Source organism: Engystomops pustulosus, chromosome 5 (assembly GCF_040894005.1).
Source record: "Engystomops pustulosus chromosome 5, aEngPut4.maternal, whole genome shotgun sequence".
NCBI lineage: Eukaryota > Metazoa > Chordata > Amphibia > Anura > Leptodactylidae > Engystomops > Engystomops pustulosus.
In genome coordinates, this window is record NC_092415.1 from 30,050,539 (window position 1) to 30,070,393 (window position 19,855).

Genomic DNA, 19,855 nt, shown 5'->3' on the forward strand with positions numbered 1-19,855 from the left:
CGTGTGAAACACCATTTTTTTCGATTATTACCCTCTCTATGTCACCTACAAAAAGTGGACAGGACTGGGCAGGGTCTCACATAGGAATGTATGCTGGTGCAGCCGCCATGAGGCATATATATTGACGCTGGAGCCTTTGGCAGCACTGGGGGGCAAAGTACTGAATAATATGCCAGCACACAAACGCTAGCATATGATAAATGCCCTCCAATATCTGTAGGGAGTTCTCTTTGTGTATATGTGAGTCTCTTAGGCCAAGTTCTAGATATCGTTTCAATAGAAATCACACGGTCACATCAATTTCAATGGGTACACCAACTGCTCAAGCTGTAAATTATAAAACAGGTCCTATTGCTGTCCGTGTTTGCAGCTCAGAGAATCTCCTACTGTCATTGGCTGGGCATATCTGTAGGCTTGTTTCCCACTGAAGTGGATTAAGCGAATAGGAATGAGTCTGCTTTTACAGAGCATAGCTAATACACGAGCATAGAGCTACATAAATCCGGAGGACAGGTTCCTATAAATGTAGTCATCCTTAGAAACTATACAGTTGTCCTTGGATATGATCACCCTGCACTCTGGAAGTGGTGGTCACACATGCGCTATTGAGGCCTCTGCCTGACCACCTGGATTCAGCATTCATTATCACAGGAAGGCTGTGGGACATGCAGTAACTCCTGGACAAATTATATGCACTTTGTTTCTTTGTGTAATCACTCCAGCAGAGATGAGCGTATCCAAGGACAGCAACATGACTATTTATTGGAAAATTATCTTCACACGGTACATTTTTTTTCAGTGAATAAATGTATACCGTATTTTCCGGACTATAAGGCGCACATAAAAACCTAGGATTTCCTTAGAAATCCAAAGTGCGCCTTATAATCCGGTGCGCCCTATGTATGGAGGAGGGCAACGGACCCTACTTACATAGGTCCCCGCTACCGGAGACAGCAGATCTCCAGCGGGAACTGCAGACCACGCGGCACGGACAACAGGCACCATAGCGCGAACCAACTTCTGCCGCGTCGGTCTGCAGTTCCCGCTGGAGATCTGCTGTCTCCGGTAGCGGGGACCTATGTTAGTAGGGTCCGCTGCCCTCCTCCACCTGAACCGACCCCCTTCCCCCGAGACCGCTCATCTCTTGCCAGGTCGGTCTCCGCTCCGTTTTCCTGCCACGCCCCCGTACCCTGCGCCTTATAGTCCGATGCGCCTTATATATGGAATTATTCCATATATAAGGCGCTGACTACTAATGCGCCTTATAGTCCGGTGCGCCTAATAGCCCGGAAAATACGGTAGGTATGCCTTGACAGATGAGAATGTCACTTTAAGTACTTTTTATATATATATATATATATATATATATATATATATATATATATATATATATATATATATACACACACCCACATACATATACACACACAATATTGCTGCAGGTGTAGTTTTTACATATATATTATTAGCAAGTAAAGTATGCATAATAATTTCTAGGCACAAATATTATTGTATCCCAAATTAAAGATTCTTAAAATTAAACACGATCTTTTATAGGTTTTATCAGCTTTCTGAAATCAAACATAATCCACTGAACGGTATTTCAAGTTCTCTCTTCGCCCGGCTTTTGTCATTCTAACTACTGTTACTCTGAAACAAAATAATGAGAATAAACCAGATTTTTAAGTAATTAGGCGGATAAGAGCTTTATACTGTGCAGCTACAAGTGGAGGGAAAAAAAAAAAAATCCCGAGAGTTGGGATCCTGAGTTCTGGCAACGGCCATAATCCTTTTCAAATTGCTCATATTAAGATTAAAGATCACTTTGTTTCTGTATTCCCACAACTGGTTGGGTATGGTAAAGAAATCAGCCCGCTGCTTTTATACATAACATCTTTAACATTTGCTCTGTTTTCTGTGCCTGTGATTAAATGTAACATTTTGAAATCCCAAAGTTCTGAGAAAAAGCATAAATCCTCCTCTCACAGCTGCTGTTTGACTCCAAAAACACATGCAATTTTTTTTTTTCAAGCATCCACCATCAAATAGTCCCAGCGGACTCGCACTGGGGAACACCTGCATCTCTTCATTTCGTTCCAATAACGCAGTCTCAACTTTTCAATTACAAAAATAGATGCTATATTCAGCTGCATGTTCACTTTGCCCTTAATTCCCGTGAACAAAAAACCCTAGGAGCATGAAATCATTCGGGCAAGCTCTGTCATCGGGAGGATGAGGGGTTTTTTTTCTCTGTTGCTCGCTAGTATTGCAGTGGGAATTCTAGAAAATATTGGCAACAATTGTAGATGAAGTATGTGGTCAGCTTGTAGGCGACAGAAAAGATATAGAACCAAATGGAGTAGGATTATTGCTCGAGTGGTCATTGCGGTCACAGGTTTGAGGACACAATGTGACACAAAGCTACAGAAATGTGTAGGGTATCAAGAAAACATAAAACTGGTCAACTTCAGACCTCCATCAAAAAAAGATCAAACAACTTGAAGAATAATGAATAAATAATAAATGTGGGCATTCAAATTTAATTGACTTAATTCATATAAATTAATATATACACACATACACACATTTCTCCAATTGTATTTTATTAAAAATAATGTACCTAGGTGAAGATAATTTCCCATAAATTTAGCCATGTTGTCCCCTAAAGACAAAATAGATGTCCTTGGATAAGACCTCCTCCGCCTCCAGGCAGCGATGGTCAGCGATTCCGTGTTTATTACCACAGGACAGATGTGGGACATGCAGCATCTCCAGCCATTTCATAATCAAAAACTATTTGTTTCTTTCTGCAATCACTCCAGCAGAGATGGTTGCATCCAAGGACAACAATCTCATTTTTAACAACATCTGATTGAAGAAATGTATGGAAATGGCATTAAATTAAATGTTGATGTCCAGATGAGAAAACCCCTTTAAGGCTTCATGCCCTGGCCCGGGTTTGGAGCCCATTTTCAAAAGGTTTGGAGTACTACTCACCCCTTTGCCTCTCCGTAGGGAGCTGAGCATCCACACTGAAAAACTAGGTAGGAGTAGAACCTGCTGTTTCCTATAATGTCAAGTTACTATAAAAGACATGCCTGTTGGATTACACAAGTGCCACATCCAAGGTGCAAACTTTGCACAGGACAAAAAGTAAGGCACATTTACCTAAAAAACTTAAATAATTAAGAGCTGAAAACCTGAAAGCTTTATGGATGGACACCAGATAGGTCTCACCAAATGTACAATCCTTGGTCATTATCTATAGGCCTCCCCATTTGTAATTAATCCTTACAACTTATTAGAAAGTTTCCATCTCAAAGATCTCTTGTTGGGATTCCATAGTTCTAAAATGTGCCATCAAATATGCGTTTTCCACTCTTATATGGTCCACAACAATTTTAAACGTGCTTATTATTTGTGCTTCATTGTTTGTCTTTTTACAGCTTGTACACATTTTTACCTTTTTGTGTTCTTTCTGCTAGAGGACATTACACTTAAAGAGAACCCGTCAGGCAAAATAACCCCCCTAAACTAAATATATTTTCATAAACTGCCATTAGAGAGCATTGCCTCTATCCCTTCATTGTCCCTCTACATGCCTGTAAACCTAAGCAATGAGGTCCTAAAGCTGTATGCAAATGACCTGTGAAATGTCCAATGAGTCATTAGCATATTCAAGCTGTCCAGCTTATTCATGAGTGGGAGGCACAGCCACACCCCCAGTGCATGACTGACAGCCTGTATAATGATGTGAGGCTGTATAATGATGTGCTTCCTGGTGCTGGTGCCCCCTGCAGCCTGTGTGTGTATAGGAGAGATACAACAGCTCCAGGATGCAGCCATGTTATAGCAGAACATGTCAGGTACTTGTGTAGCTGATGTCTGTGTCTCCCACATGTGTATTAGGAGGATGCAGCATGTCAGCAGATGCAGCACAGACACTAGCAATGCTTTACTATACATTACACACAGACATGAGCAGGGGGAGGAGAGGGGAGGGGGAACAGGGGTGACATCACTGCCTCTGACCATGTGACCAGCCTAATTTACATAATAAAGAAAAGATGATTTTGCAATGATTAATGTATGAATTGACTAGATAAAGGCTGGGATGGGATCCTTGTGAGCTGCTCCAACAGGTAGTAGTGACAGGGCAAGTGACACAGACCTGATGATAGATGTCCTTTAATTCCTATGTGCAACTTCTGAAATGTAAAAAATTAAACATTTTGTATACTCTGAAGATAACTTTGCTAAGGGCTAAGGATTTTGAGATAACGTGAGAGCATGATGAGGCCACTCACGGATTCCGATTGGATCACTATGTATGTGTACCCACAGTAGTCCGTGTAACGGTGTTGCTCAACTATGAGACTTTTATGGAGTGCTACTGTCACACAAAAGTTGCTGTCGCCTTGTGGCAGCTGCCGTGTCACAATCACATTCTGGGTAAGAGCTCCTGCCAACTTGCAGCATGTAGATGGACCAAAGAACATAAAACCTCCTACATACTGGGCCAGCATTGTCAATACGTCACTAAAACTACATTTTAAGATTAAACAGCAGCATAGACTAACCGACTGAGGGTGTTTCTACAAGCGAGAGAGACATTTAAAATAGTGAACCCCCGCTTTGGAAGGAACATTTAAGCAATATATACGTGTTCTGCATGTGAACCAGAAACCGTTTGTCACTTGCCACATTTTAAATTAAATCTCCAAAGAGGGCGGCCGGGAGGTAACATGACAGCAACGCTACAGACATTTTACACTTACCAGAGCTGTGGCAGTAGTCCATCTGCTCGGGAACTTGTACGGTGAAGGCTATCAAATCTGGACCGAGCAAGGATTCTGGCTTCCTGCTTTCCTTCAGCCACTTACTCCTATGGAGATCTTTTGTGTCGGAAGGACCTTGCACCAATGGAATTAACTTCTCTTTACCATTTTCACCTTCATGTTGAGAGACAAAGAGAGCTTAACACAATAAACCAAAAATATTTGACATGATATAAACAAGTAATGGCCTAAAGAGATCATAACATGAAAAAGAAAAGTGTCAGAGTGATAATTTAAAGGAAAACTACCAGCAGGATCAAGATTTGTAAACCAAGCACACTTACATGCAAGTATATGCGCCCTCTGTCAGGATCTGCTCGTATTTTAGCTTCTTATGTCCTTTAAGACTTGAAAAAATATACAAATTAGCCTGGGGGGTTTCGTTAAGATCCAAGTTAAAGCCAGGACCAAGAAGATCAAAGAAGCTGGACATACAACAGCATTTAAGTGTACAGGCGGTCCCGTACTTAAAGACCCCCGACTTACAGATGACCCCTAGTTAAAGACAGACTCCTCTGCCCCCTGTGACCTCCAGTGAAGCTCCCTTGATGCTTTACTATAGTCCCAGACTGCAATGATCAGCTGTAAGGTGTCTGTAATGAAGCTTGATTGAGAATCCTTGGTTCAATTACAGCAAACAATTTTGAAACTCCAATTGTCACTGGGGAAAATCTTTTTTTTGCCTGGATCTACAATTATAGAATATACAATTTCGACTTACATACAAATTCAACTGATGTACAAACCTATGGATCCTATCTTGTATGTAACCCGGGGACTGCCTATACTTGGTTTACAATCTTTGATCCTGATGGTAGATGTCCTTTACAGGTTGTTGCAATAATTAAAAAAAAAAATCTTAATAAAGTTAAACATGTAAACAGCTAAAAAATCTAGAAAAGGTAAGAATTAACAAATGGTGCGCTAACAATTTGAAGAGAGAAGGAAATAAAAAACTTGAGCCCTTTATTAAACAGACTTAATGAAAGCAGCTTATGTGTAAATGATCCTTCCAGGCCAAATTTGTGCGATTCAATTTCATACTGAATTAAAAAAGGAAATAAACTCAGGATTTTACAGGGCTCATAAAAACGCAGGATTTGTCATGCTCTTCCCTGACAATATTCCCAGCTCCGTTGTAAGTGCAAGTTAAAAATCAGTCATGGGCTTATCGTCTTGGCTCGTTTCCAAATGGCTTTATCGTCTAAGAAAATAAATTAGCAAGTAGCGGAGTTACTAATGAGTTTATAGTTTCTTTTACTGTGATGGTCATTGATTTATTAGCTACGTCGTAGAACTACATTAATCTATGGCTCGTAACCAGCAGAGCTAAATGATATGATAACTTTTCTGAAGATCCTAGGAAGGTAATAGGTTGATAAGTTACTTGGTTCAATTAAGCGTAGATCAATGGCCGCACATTTATTAAAGCGTTGCACCAGTTTTCTGTCTGACTTTGCACTAGAAAGAATGTAAAAACTGCTTGTACATATATTTATAAAGTGTCTGCGCCAGTTTTGTGTCGTGGCTGGACTGTGTCCAACAAGACAGAAAAAAACGTGCACCTAAAGGGGCTGTTATTGTTTAGTCGGAGTTTGGGGCACATTTATTACTGATGTGGGCCACAATTCTACAGCATCAACAAAGTGCATCAAAAAAATTGTCGCAGTAGGGCAGGGGGCGCCAGATTAATGTAATTCGTGTGTCAGTTTTGATGAATCTGGCGCCCCCTGCACACCCCACAGGCAAACTGCACATAGTACAGACAGCGCTAGTTTTGATAGATGTGGGCCACTGTGTCCGATGGAGACCTTGCTCCGCTTAGAAAATCATTTTAACAGACCTTTGCCTCATAACCCAACATGATCTTCTTTAAAGAGGTAAGATGCTGCCTTATACTTACCTGGTTAGAGTTTGCTATAAGTGACCAACCTGTTTAAGCCATGAGGACATGAGAAAAAGAGGGGGTTTTTTTATAAATCTTTATGGCACCACAATTTATTTTACTGAACATGTGGAGGACATCAAATATAATGATGACACCAATATATATAATTCCAAGACTTCAACCAAAATGTACATTGAAATATCTTGGGGTGGGGGTTTCCAAAAAGTGAATTTGTTACGAGGAATGCAATTTTTAGCTAAAGACAGGTTCCGATAAGCTATGATGATTTTAAAAATGCTTTTGTCAGCATTCTGAATTATTTAAGTAGTTTCTACAAGTTTGATTCACATGACCTGGCTCCCCGCCAGCAGCAAGTAGTGGGTCCCGGGGAGGGGATAGCTGCAGCTTGGGTGTGCCTGTGTCTCAGTCTCCTGTCCTCATTGCCATCCCCCTCCCTCCTGTACTTGCTCCATACACATGACAGGAAGAGATGAGGGGTGAGAAAGCAGCATGAGGTTGGAGAAGAGGAGAGAGAGAGAGGCACACATTGGCTGCAGTAGCACACACCCCAAGGACTTACCACACGGTGCAGGCAGGGAGAAAAGGTGATGGGAATGAAACTTCTGGAATGATTCAGAATGCTGACAAAGGCACTTTTAATTCAGCATATCATAGGCTATAGGAACCTGTCAACAGCTAAAAATCACATTCCTGGTTTCAGGTTCCTTTTAATGATTCAGAATGCTTGTTTTTTTTTTTGTTTTTTTTTTTAAGAGGATTCACATTTCACAGGTTGACAGGTTTTCTAGTTCTACACCAAGGCCATATCCAGCTTGTTGGGCTGATGTACACTGGAATGGTCATATGAACAATAAAGTAAAACTAAGAATTGAGGTCAGACTCCAGTAAAGGAGGTGGGTGAAAGGGGTTCTCCACTGTAATTAATAATGTCTGTGTAACAAAAAGTTAAACAATTTTACAATACAAATTCTGTATCTATTCCTCATGTTTGTCTAGATTTCTCTATGGGAAGCTTTTCTGTTTACTTGTGCATACAAATCTGTGTCGGTCACGTGATGTCACAAAGGTGCACAGCTCATTACATAACAAAGGCCTAATTACTGTGATATTAATGAGAAGTGCACCTGTGTGCCATTGTATGACCAAGAATATAACACCTCTGTGACATGACATGAGCGGGGATATAATAAGCCAGGCACTTGTGTGACATCACATGACCAGGGATATGCTGAGCCATGCACCTGTGTGACATCACTTAACCAGGGATATAATGAGCCGTGCACCTGTGTGACATCACATCACCAGGGACATAAAGAGCCGCGCACCTGTGTGACATCACATGACCAGGGATATAACGAGCCGTGCACCTGTGTGACATCACATCACCAGGGATATAACGAGCCATGCACTGGAAGAAAACTATGAGGCTTCACATGGACTGACAGCAAGCAGAGATCTAGAAAACTGAGAGAAACTGATACATAAAGTATATTGGAAAATTGTTTAAGTTTTCATTACACAAAAAAATCAATTAGTTCATCAAAGTGGACAAACCCTTTAATATTTAAGTAAGAAATGTTAATCTTAAAGATGTGCAACTTTTGATACATTGGAACAAGCTAAGGAAAAAAGACTGGTATGAAAAATTCTGCTTTTCATAACACTCCTCCAAATGTGCCAATTTTAACAACACATCTAAATATGTGGGAAAAGGTGTGATGAGTTTCACATAAAGAAACTGATTTATTGTATTTTTAGGCAGTTCTTACATAAGTGTTGGGGGGGGGCAGCAGGTCTGATTTGGGCTTGTTTTACCTTATATGTTCATCAATAAAAAATGAGCCTTGCACAACAGGGTGGACTGGCACAGCACTCGTACATTTTGCCATTATTAATACATTTCCCAATTTTTTTGTTTCAACTCCTTGTTGATTTAAGTGCAAATAAATATTTTAATTATATTGAGAGGCTAAAAAACCTGAGATGTTCATGTCTAGATAACACAGGTACATGATTCATTGTAAAAGAAATACAGAATGCTTTGCTGTACAGCTGTATTAGATGAAAACTACAAGGTCGGGTTTTATAGGGGCGTTAAGTAAGAAGAAAACACAATTCAAAAACTGGAGAGTTAAAGGAAATCTACCATCAAAATCCATCATGATAAACCAGGGGCACTTACTCATAGATCCAGGCAGAGGGACTGTGGTAATCATCTAATTCTTGTTATCCATGGTCTCCTCCCTTCTAATATCAACTTTCATAAATATGAATAATTCATAATAATACAATAATAATAATAATAATAATAATGATGAAGACTATTGGTGTGTTACCAGAGCTCCTACATACTGCAGATTCAGAGGCTGTTACACGGTTTCCACCTTTCCTCTCCCTGTTTTCGATGTTATCTCACAGCAGAAGTGGAAGCTCTAGTGCACAGTGGGAGGGGGAAGTGCTCCTTGCATAGGGTAACAGACTGTGAATATGCAACATGAAGTGGCTCTGGTAAAACCCCCTGGAGCTGTTCAGGTTCAATAACATAATTTTAAAAGTTTTAGAAAGGAAGAGGCCATGGATAACAAATATAAGAAGATTTTCAGTGTCACAGCGCCTGGATCTATGAGTAAGTGCCCCTGGTTTCATGCTTGTATTTTGAATGTAGATTTCGTTTAATAAATGCTTGACTAGGGTCGCTTGATTAGGGTCTCTTGACGGGGTCTCAGTGGTGGAATCCCCACGAATCGAGAGAACAGGGGTTCACCCCAAGAAAACAGAGCATACAGCCGTACATGCAACGTGCTGCTCTATTCCTCTCTATGGCACTGACAGAGATAACCGGATGCTCCTGCCTTTTGGAGTTCAACGGGGGAAGACCCGACTCCCGTTCTCGTGTTTCCCGGTGGTCCTATAACTGTGATTGGCAAGTTAGCCTCTATCCTATGCAACCAGATGTGATTGGACAACCTTTTAAAGTCTACACAGTAAAAGAGAGAAAAAAGAAACATATCTGTCATATTAACTGTCCGGTGAACATATGATAATGGACTGGAAAAGCCCTTCAGGGCACTGGATGCCAGCAAAATCATATTAATTCACTGACAGCAAGCACAACTGTAAGGAACTGTGAGTAACTAGCAACTGACATAACTTATTACACAACGACAACAACAAAAAACGGGAATACATAAACATTAGGGAACATAACGCTTTGTGAGGATAGAATCTGTACAACCCGACAAAAATGTGTTCTCAATGTGAAGTAAACAACAGTCATGTGAAGCTGCAGATGTCAATGTTTAATTAAACTAATTGAGCAAAATTAATTAATGATTTTCAAGTGAAGCAATTGTTCATCCCAAGAGATACAAAACATTACATAATGTTTTTTTTTATGTTTGTGCCTAATAAAAGCAGAACAAATTGGCCTTTCGGCTTGCCATGTGCTTGGCAGACTTTAGTTTCTGCTTCAAATACAGAGTTTCTACATATAAAAAAAGGCTTATGCCTGTAATATAGAAATATATAAAAAATTCTCACCTGTACAGATTTCACATTCTGAGCAGAGAACCCTGCCTTAAATTACCGGTAAAGGAAATCTACCATCAAAATCCATCATGATAAACCAGGGACACTTACTCATAGATCCAGGCATCGTGACTGTGGGAATCTTCTTATATTTGTTATCCATGGCCTCCTTCCTTCTAAAATCAACTTAAAAAATTTCGCTAATTAGACTGACACTCTCTTGGGGCACTTACCAGGGCCCTCTATGCTGCAGCTTCAAAGGCTTCTACGCTGTGCACGAGCACTTTCGCCCTCCCACCATCTGTGGCTGCCGTGAGACTACAGCAGGGAGAAAAAGGAGGAAATGCAGACAAGGGCAGACAGTGTAACAGCCTGTGAAATTACAGTACGGAAAGGCTCTTTTAACACCCACAGAGCCTTTTTAGCTCATTAGTATAATTATAAAAGTTGATATTAGAAGGAAAGAGGCAATGGAAAACAAATATAAGAAGATTATCACAGTCACGGTGCCTGGATCTATGGGTAAGTGTCCCTGGTTTATCTATGGTTTATTGTTACGGTAGATTTCTTTTAACTGCCCAGTTTTTAATTGCGTTTTCTTCTAACTTAATGCCCCTATTTCCATCCAGGACAAAGCAGATTCCCCAATTATCACCATTATCACCCTTGAGACTTGGAAAGTACTAGACTCGTCATCACATTATTATTGTGTTATTATTGTGTGATTTATACTGTGCTTTATGACCTACCGGACAATTGCTACTAGCGCTTGAATAAAGGTAGAGGGGGATAATCTATAACCAGAATACAATTATAAAAATTAAGACTAAATTTCAGTCCGAATGCATTATCCTGGCATGATAAAATTAAAACACGCTAAATCTCTGATTCATAGGAACAATGAATAAATTCTTGTTTCAGTAACTCTCCTTGTAAAAAGTAAGGCCAATTCTCCTATACAGGCAATAAACTTTTATACGGTCCAGCTGCACATACCTGGGGCTTTGGCACAAATTTTTATTGATCCCAGGGTCCCGGAGACACATTTGACCAATGATGTGCTGCAGAATTTCAGTTCAACATTCTGGATAGAACCCTCCAGAGTTGGCAGCGCATTCTTGGATTTCACACCTAATAAAAGAAAGCTGCAAATGTACTAGCCTGTTGAATTGTAATATACTTTAATATTCATTCAATCGGACAGTAAAACAATCATATCGGTCCTTTTGCTTTGCTTTTAATTATCGAACATCAGAGAGAGGGAGAGAGAGAGAGGATTCATATCCATACAGAATTCATTTCAACACATTCACGTGATGTTCTACAAAACGCTGTTTGAAGTCGGGCTGTTCCGCAGGTGTCCGGGATTTGGCAGGAGGGTCTGTGGCATAGTCCTCCAGCTAACAGCACAGAAGAATATTGAGTAACACCCAGCACATGCAATGCACCTTGTACATTTTGGAATGATCTGACACCCCATATAATCACACCAAGCTCAGTGTAAGGTGCCATAAGCAAAAGTGTCATCTTACATTAGGTATATAATGAAACAGATCCTAATGAACTCTGATAGATCCCTTCGACTTTATCAAATATCCATCTTTTATGTATCCGACCATAATGGCCACAGGCTAAAGACAAAATGCAACAGAATGCAGTGTGAACAGAGACTAAGAAATTCTTTATTTCTCAAAACCAAAGGCATAACTATTCTTTTATAAAAAATCATTAATATTTGTAAAGGTCACACTCTACAAGGGTAAACTTGTGCTCGGAATACCAGGGAAGCTGACCGCTGCTTGTTATGGATTGCTGCAATTATAATTTTTAATGAAATTGATGCACATTTATGTTATGTTATTATATAGTTGTCCAACAGGAGCATAACTACAAGGGTATCAGCTATAGCAGCTGCTATGAGGCCCGCAGTGTCAGGCGGCCCTGGCATCCGACCTGACACACTAAAGAATAGAGGATGTGCACCGTTATAAACAGTACATATGAGTGTATAAATGTGAGCATGAGTGTATAAATGTGAGCATGAGTGTATAAATGTGAGCATGAGTGTATAAATGTGAGCATGAGTGTATAAATGTGAGCATGAGTGTATAAATGTGCGCATGAGTGTATAAATGTGAGCATGAGTGTATAAATGTGCGCATGAGTGTATAAATGTGAGCATGAGTGTATAAATGTGAGCATGAGTGTATAAATGTGAGCATGAGTGTATAAATGTGAGCATGAGTGTATAAATGTGAGCATGAGTGTATAAATGTGCGCATGAGTGTATAAATGTGCGCATGAGTGTATAAATGTGCGCATGAGTGTATAAATGTGAGCATGAGTGTATAAATGTGAGCATGAGTGTATAAATGTGAGCATGAGTGTATAAATGTGTGTATAAATTCGAGCATGAGTGTATAAATTTGAGCATGAGTGTATAAATGTGAGCATGAGTGTATAAATGTGAGCATGAGTGTATAAATGTGAGCATAAGAGTATAAATGTGTGCATGAGTGTATAAATGTATGCATGAGTGTATAAATGTGTGCATGAGTGTATAAATGTGTGCATGAGTGTATAAATGTGAGCATGAGTGTATAAATGTGTGCATGAGTGTATAAATGTGAGCATGAGTGTATAAATGTGAGCATGAGTGTATAAATTCGAGCATGAGTGTATAAATGTGTGTATAAATTCGAGCATGAGTGTATAAATGTGAGCATGAGTGTATAAATGTGAGCATGAGTGTATAAATGTGAGCATGAGTGTATAAATGTGAGCATGAGTATAAATGTGAGTATGAGTATAAATGTGAGTATGAGTGTATAAATGTGAGCATGAGTGTATAAATGTGAGCATGAGTGTATAAATGTGAGCATGAGTGTATAAATGTGAGCATGAGTGTATAAATGTGAGCATGAGTGTATAAATGTGAGCATGAGTGTATAAATGTGAGCATGAGTGTATAAATGTGAGCATGAGTGTATAAATGTGAGCATGAGTGTATAAATGTGAGCATGAGCGTATAAATGTGTGCATGAGTGTATAAATGTGAGCATGAGTGTATAAATGTGAGCATAAGAGTATAAATGTGTGCATGAGTGTATTAATGTGTGCATGAGTGTATAAATGTGTGCATGAGTGTATAAATGTGAGCATGAGTGTATAAAAGTGAGCATGAGTGTATAAATGTGAGCATAAGAGTATAAATGTGTGCTTGAGTGTCTAAATGTGTGCATGAGTGTCTAAATGTGTGCATGAGTGTATAAATGTGAGCATGAGTGTATAAATGTGTGCATGAGTGTATAAATGTGTGCATGAGTGTATAAATGTGAGCATGAGTGTATAAATGTGTGTATGAGTGTATAAATGGAAGCATGAGTGTATAAATGTGTGCATGAGTGTATAAATGTGAGCATGAGTGTATAAATGTGAGCATGTGTGTATAAATGTGAGCATGAGTGTATAAATGTGTGTATGAGTGTATAAATGTAAGCATGAGTGTATAAATGTGCGCATGTGTGTATAAATGTGAGCATGAGTGTATAAATGTGTGTATGAGTGTATAAATGTAAGCATGAGTGTATAAATGTATGCATGAGTGTATAAATGTGTGCATGAGTGTATAAATGTGTGCATGAGTGTATAAATGTGAGCATGAGTGTATAAATGTGAGCATGAGTGTATAAATGTGAGCATGAGTGTATAAATGTGAGCATGAGTGTATAAATTCGAGCATGAGTGTATAAATGTGTGTATAAATTCGAGCATGAGTGTATAAATGTGAGCATGAGTGTATAAATGTGAGCATGAGTGTATAAATGTGAGCATGAGCGTATAAATGTGTGCATGAGTGTATAAATGTGAGCATGAGCGTATAAATGTGTGCATGAGCGTATAAATGTGAGCATGAGTGTATAAATGTGAGCATAAGAGTATAAATGTGTGCATGAGTGTATAAATGTGTGCATGAGTGTATTAATGTGTGCATGAGTGTATAAATGTGTGCATGAGTGTATAAATGTGAGCATGAGTGTATAAATGTAAGCATGAGTGTATAAATGTGCGCATGTGTGTATAAATGTGAGCATGAGTGTATAAATGTGTGTATGAGTGTATAAATGTGTGTATGAGTGTATAAATGTGTGCATGAGTGTATAAATGTGTGCATGAGTGTATAAATGTGTGCATGAGTGTATAAATGTGAGCATAAGAGTATAAATGTGTGCATGAGTGTATTAATGTGTGCATGAGTGTATAAATGTGTGCATGAGTGTATAAATGTGAGCATGAGTGTATAAATGTGAGCATGAGTGTATAAATGTGAGCATGAGTGTATAAATGTGAGCATAAGAGTATAAATGTGTGCATGAGTGTATAAATGTGTGCATGAGTGTCTAAATGTGTGCATGAGTGTATAAATGTGAGCATGAGTGTATAAATGTGTGCATGAGTGTATAAATGTGTGCATGAGCGTATAAATGTGTGCATGAGTGTATAAATGTGAGCATGAGCGTATAAATGTGTGCATGAGCGTATAAATGTGAGCATGAGTGTATAAATGTGAGCATAAGAGTATAAATGTGTGCATGAGTGTATAAATGTGTGCATGAGTGTATTAATGTGTGCATGAGTGTATAAATGTGAGCATGAGTGTATAAATGTGAGCATGAGTGTATAAATGTAAGCATGAGTGTATAAATGTGCGCATGTGTGTATAAATGTGCGCATGAGTGTATAAATGTGTGTATGAGTGTATAAATGTGTGTATGAGTGTATAAATGTGTGCATGAGTGTATAAATGTGTGCATGAGTGTATAAATGTGTGCATGAGTGTATAAATGTGAGCATAAGAGTATAAATGTGTGCATGAGTGTATTAATGTGTGCATGAGTGTATAAATGTGTGCATGAGTGTATAAATGTGAGCATGAGTGTATAAATGTGAGCATGAGTGTATAAATGTGAGCATGAGTGTATAAATGTGAGCATAAGAGTATAAATGTGTGCATGAGTGTATAAATGTGTGCATGAGTGTCTAAATGTGTGCATGAGTGTATAAATGTGAGCATGAGTGTATAAATGTGTGCATGAGTGTATAAATGTGTGCATGAGTGTATAAATGTGAGCATGAGTGTATAAATGTGTGCATGAGTGTATAAATGTGAGCATGAGTGTATAAATGTGAGCATGAGTGTATAAATTCGAGCATGAGTGTATAAATGTGTGTATAAATTCGAGCATGAGTGTATAAATGTGAGCATGAGTGTATAAATGTGAGCATGAGTGTATAAATGTGAGCATGAGTATAAATGTGAGCATGAGTGTATAAATGTGAGCATGAGTGTATAAATGTGAGCATGAGTGTATAAATGTGAGCATGAGCGTATAAATGTGTGCATGAGTGTATAAATGTGAGCATGAGCGTATAAATGTGTGCATGAGCGTATAAATGTGAGCATGAGTGTATAAATGTGAGCATAAGAGTATAAATGTGTGCATGAGTGTATTAATGTGTGCATGAGTGTATAAATGTGTGCATGAGTGTATAAATGTGAGCATGAGTGTATAAATGTGAGCATAAGAGTATAAATGTGTGCATGAGTGTATAAATGTGTGCATGAGTGTCTAAATGTGTGCATGAGTGTCTAAATGTGTGCATGAGTGTCTAAATGTGTGCATGAGTGTATAAATGTGAGCATGAGTGTATAAATGTGAGCATGAGTGTATAAATGTGTGCATGAGTGTATAAATGTGAGCATGAGTGTATAAATGTGTGTATGAGTGTATAAATGTAAGCATGAGTGTATAAATGTGAGCATGAGTGTATAAATGTGAGCATGTGTGTATAAATGTGAGCATGAGTGTATAAATGTGTGTATGAGTGTATAAATGTAAGCATGAGTGTATAAATGTGCGCATGTGTGTATAAATGTGAGCATGAGTGTATAAATGTGTGTATGAGTGTATAAATGTAAGCATGAGTGTATAAATGTGTGCATGAGTGTATAAATGTGTGCATGAGTGTATAAATGTGTGCATGAGTGTATAAATGTGAGCATGAGTGTATAAATGTGAGCATGAGTGTATAAATGTGAGCGTGAGTGTATAAATGTGAGCATGAGTGCATAAATGTGAGCATGAGTGTATAAATGTGAGCATGAGTGTATAAATGTGTGTATGAGTGTATAAATGTAAGCATGAGTGTATAAATGTGAGCATGTGTGTATAAATGTGAGCGTATATATAGTGTTAAGAGACTTCTATTAATACAAGGAAAAAGTAACAGCTCCTGTTTTCTGTGCTTAAAAGGGTTTTCCCACAAATTCAAGTTAGGCCCTATCTACGGGATAGGGTCTAATTCGAATTCTCAGGAAAACTCCTTTAGGGCACATTCACACATTTTTTTTATGCGTTTTTGACATATCCAAAGGCTTCATGTGTTGACGTAACATTGCGTTTTAGCCAATGCAATGGAAACGCAATGTTATTTCAACATGTGATCAAGGTTGAAGCCTTTGGAATGCGTAAAAAACGCAACGCATCGTGTGAATGCGCCCTCAAATAGCAAGTATGTATTAAACGTGTGGTGCACAACATTTTTGTGGTGTGTTCACACGTGGCGTTTTCAAACACAACAGCTGAGAAGTGATTTGCCTAATTACATTGCTGTATGCATTGTGTTAACAAAACACGTGCATCAATGCAATTTTATTGCGTTTTGTAAATGAAATGTTGACACCAAGGTAATTAGGCAAATCTCTTCTCAGCTGTTGTGATGCGTTTGAAAACGTATGTAATAACCTCACCCTTAGGCTACATTCACACTACCATATGGGGGACGTATGTACGGCCGCAAGCTTGTGGCTGTACATATGTCCTCAATAGATGGCAATGGCCGCACGGAGCGATACCTCTCCAATAACATGTCTTTCCCCGTGTTACGGCCAGTACCCAATGCATTTTAATGGAGAGGGGTGGGGTGACCCCCTCCTCCTCTCCATGGCACCGAACGCATGCCTGCACGGCTATGGCCTGGCGGGAATACGTTTGTGTGAATACTGCCTTATTGTCTACAGAGCAGACTATGGCTGATGGCGGCCCCCAGACCAGTCTGGGGCTGATGCTGCTGAAATTTTATTTAATTTATTTTCTGTGGTTTGGGAACAACTCTTTTTTTTTTGTTTACAAGGGCACATTTAGGGAAGAACACATAATATATGTGTGCCTTGCTTTAGTCAAATATAGATCACATATAACAGGGATCTAATGGTAAGAGCCCATTGGATCAGTGTCATCAGTGATCTGTATACAGAGACATGCAGAGAGGATGCACAGCACCTTCCCTGCAGCCTCTCACTGTATACAGGGGCTGCTGGACAGGAGACTGATAATAATCTGCACCCTGTCAAAGTACACGATCGGGCTGTCACATAGACAGCACGATCCTGTTACTGGCTGTGTGCACAATCGCACACAGATCATGAGCACAGCCCCGGCAACAGATATCCCGGCCCACCCCTCCCACCCCTCGCTCGGCTCCTCCATCTCTCACCTATCTCTCGGCGCCCCGCGGGAGACACTCAGACGGTGAGCAGGAAGTCCCTCCCTGTCCTACCTCCAGCCACTCAGCGCTGCGGTCCTGCAGAGAATATCTTGCAGGATCGCGACCTCTGAATGAGCCTACAATTTAATTTTAGGCTTAGACCCATGGTGTGCCCGATTGTGATCTGGGATAATGTTAAAATTTAAAGTCTTACTGCTTATGAGCTCACATCTATAGCATTCCGCTCCAATTAGAATCAATGTTATTAGAGATGAAGAAGTCTAAATAGATTTAACCAATGATGTTTGTGTCATGCCATCGAGACACCACCCTTTCTAGGCACAATAAGGGTCAAACCCAAAAGTGAAAATTGAGGCTCACTTTTTGCATTGCACTGACACTTTTTACTACTTCTTGGTATCCATCCAGACTCATAAGAACACAACGTGAGTGCTCACCAGTAAAGATGAGCGAATTGGGTTGAACATAATGGAAATCAATCCCAATTTCATGAAAAATGTGATTCTTTGTGAACCTGAATGTCCTGGTGATTTGTTGTACCATGAGATCATGAAGTTGTGGAAGTCTAATCTCACCTAACAGAGCCCTTTCTGACATGGTGCATCGTCCTGGATGTAGCAGTTTTTCTGCCAAGACCAGAAGTCTCAAAAAGAAGCCACGCTCCTGAAGTCCTGATTTGGCCTGGGTGAGCATATCCTCTGGTGACTAACCAGAGATGCAGGTCCCACAAAGTGTCTACCACATGGTGTCCTTTTTGAAATAAGAAGGACCTGGTCCCTAAAGACTGCAGCAACCAGAACAAGGCAATGCCCATCCTGGTTAGGGCTCCAGGTGGTTAGCTATGGACCAGTCGAATCAAATTTTTCAGAAATTCGCTCATCTCAATTGACCAATCAATCAGTGGCTAAAACGGTACATGGATTTCCAGACTTTTCCTATATCACAGGACATGACCAAGTAGTAGAGAGAAGTGACAGTAGTTTGGCATTGGTCAGGTATATACTGCTCATTTATTTTATCCATTTCGGCCATTTAACGACAGAATGAAATATGGGGGGGGGGAGGCTCTGCTATAAAGAACGGTAGGTGTGTGTGCACCTGTGTACATGTTTAATATGTGACGTGGGTTGTCTTATTTAGAGCCCATGCAATAGATATATACTGTGGTTTGGAGTATCAAAAACACTTATTAATATACGGCGCAAACTCCTCTTTTTGCCTCGGTGAAAGGTCAGCAATGAATTTTAGGGTATGTTTTCTAAAATAGTGTTCCATCATACCGGCTGCACATCTCCGAACTGTGTATCTAGTCCAACCAGCAAATCTGGCCAGTCGGTGGAGAATTAGTTGGCTGGGTTGTAAAGTCCGTCACGTTCTTGTTAGATTTCCTGCATGTGCCAGCTTTTATCAAGTCTGTGTCTTTAGACAGTATGGAAGTGATGCTTAACGAAGGAAAGTATGAATTCACTTTCAAGCAATTCCATCTCCCGAGGGACCAATCCTACTGTCAGACAGCACACTGCAAGCCTGGACTGCACTGAGCCGAAAACATAAAAACTGATGGCAGATCAGAAACACTTGGCCCACCTACATTACCCGCCTCTCTATCTCAATTCTCACAGTCTATTAGATCATTTCTCTTCTGTCTCACAATGTGGACAGACCAAGAGACTCAATTATTTCACTTAACAAGTCTGTATCAAGTCTCCGTATCACCAAATTTTCCAGCGAGACGTTACTTTTTGAGCTCCACACCTGTCTGACTATGGGAAGTGTTAAGAGCAGAGACCAGATTGACGACAATGTCCTGCCACTGATCGCCAATAGCATGGACATACACTTATTTTGGAAATAGTCATCACCTGGCCCTCCACGCTGATCCGAATTTACAAGACTTCCAAAACACATTGTACTAAGCTTCAGAACACATATAATATATAGATATATAATATTTATTATCTTTAAAAAGAAATCATTTTGGTTTAATTTTTTTATTTTGTAGCTATACACA

The 19,855-nt window shown here is 39.6% G+C and overlaps 1 protein-coding gene across 7 annotated transcripts in view; it reads right to left on the bottom strand.

Annotated features, from left to right (window-relative positions):
• VPS13B (vacuolar protein sorting 13 homolog B) overlaps window positions 1-19,855 on the bottom strand; it is a 629,099-nt gene that overhangs the window by 413,178 nt on the left and 196,066 nt on the right. For all 7 annotated transcript variants that reach the window (XR_011855676.1, XM_072151499.1, XM_072151498.1 and 4 more), the window contains exons 18-19: window positions 11,272-11,406; window positions 4,779-4,952 (exon numbers count right to left, since the gene is read on the bottom strand). Coding sequence is in view for 6 of the 7 variants with exons in the window: in XM_072151499.1 (XP_072007600.1) it covers window positions 4,779-4,952; window positions 11,272-11,406 (309 nt within the window). In the remaining variant the exon portion in view is untranslated. The remainder of the gene's footprint in view (window positions 1-4,778; window positions 4,953-11,271; window positions 11,407-19,855) is intronic.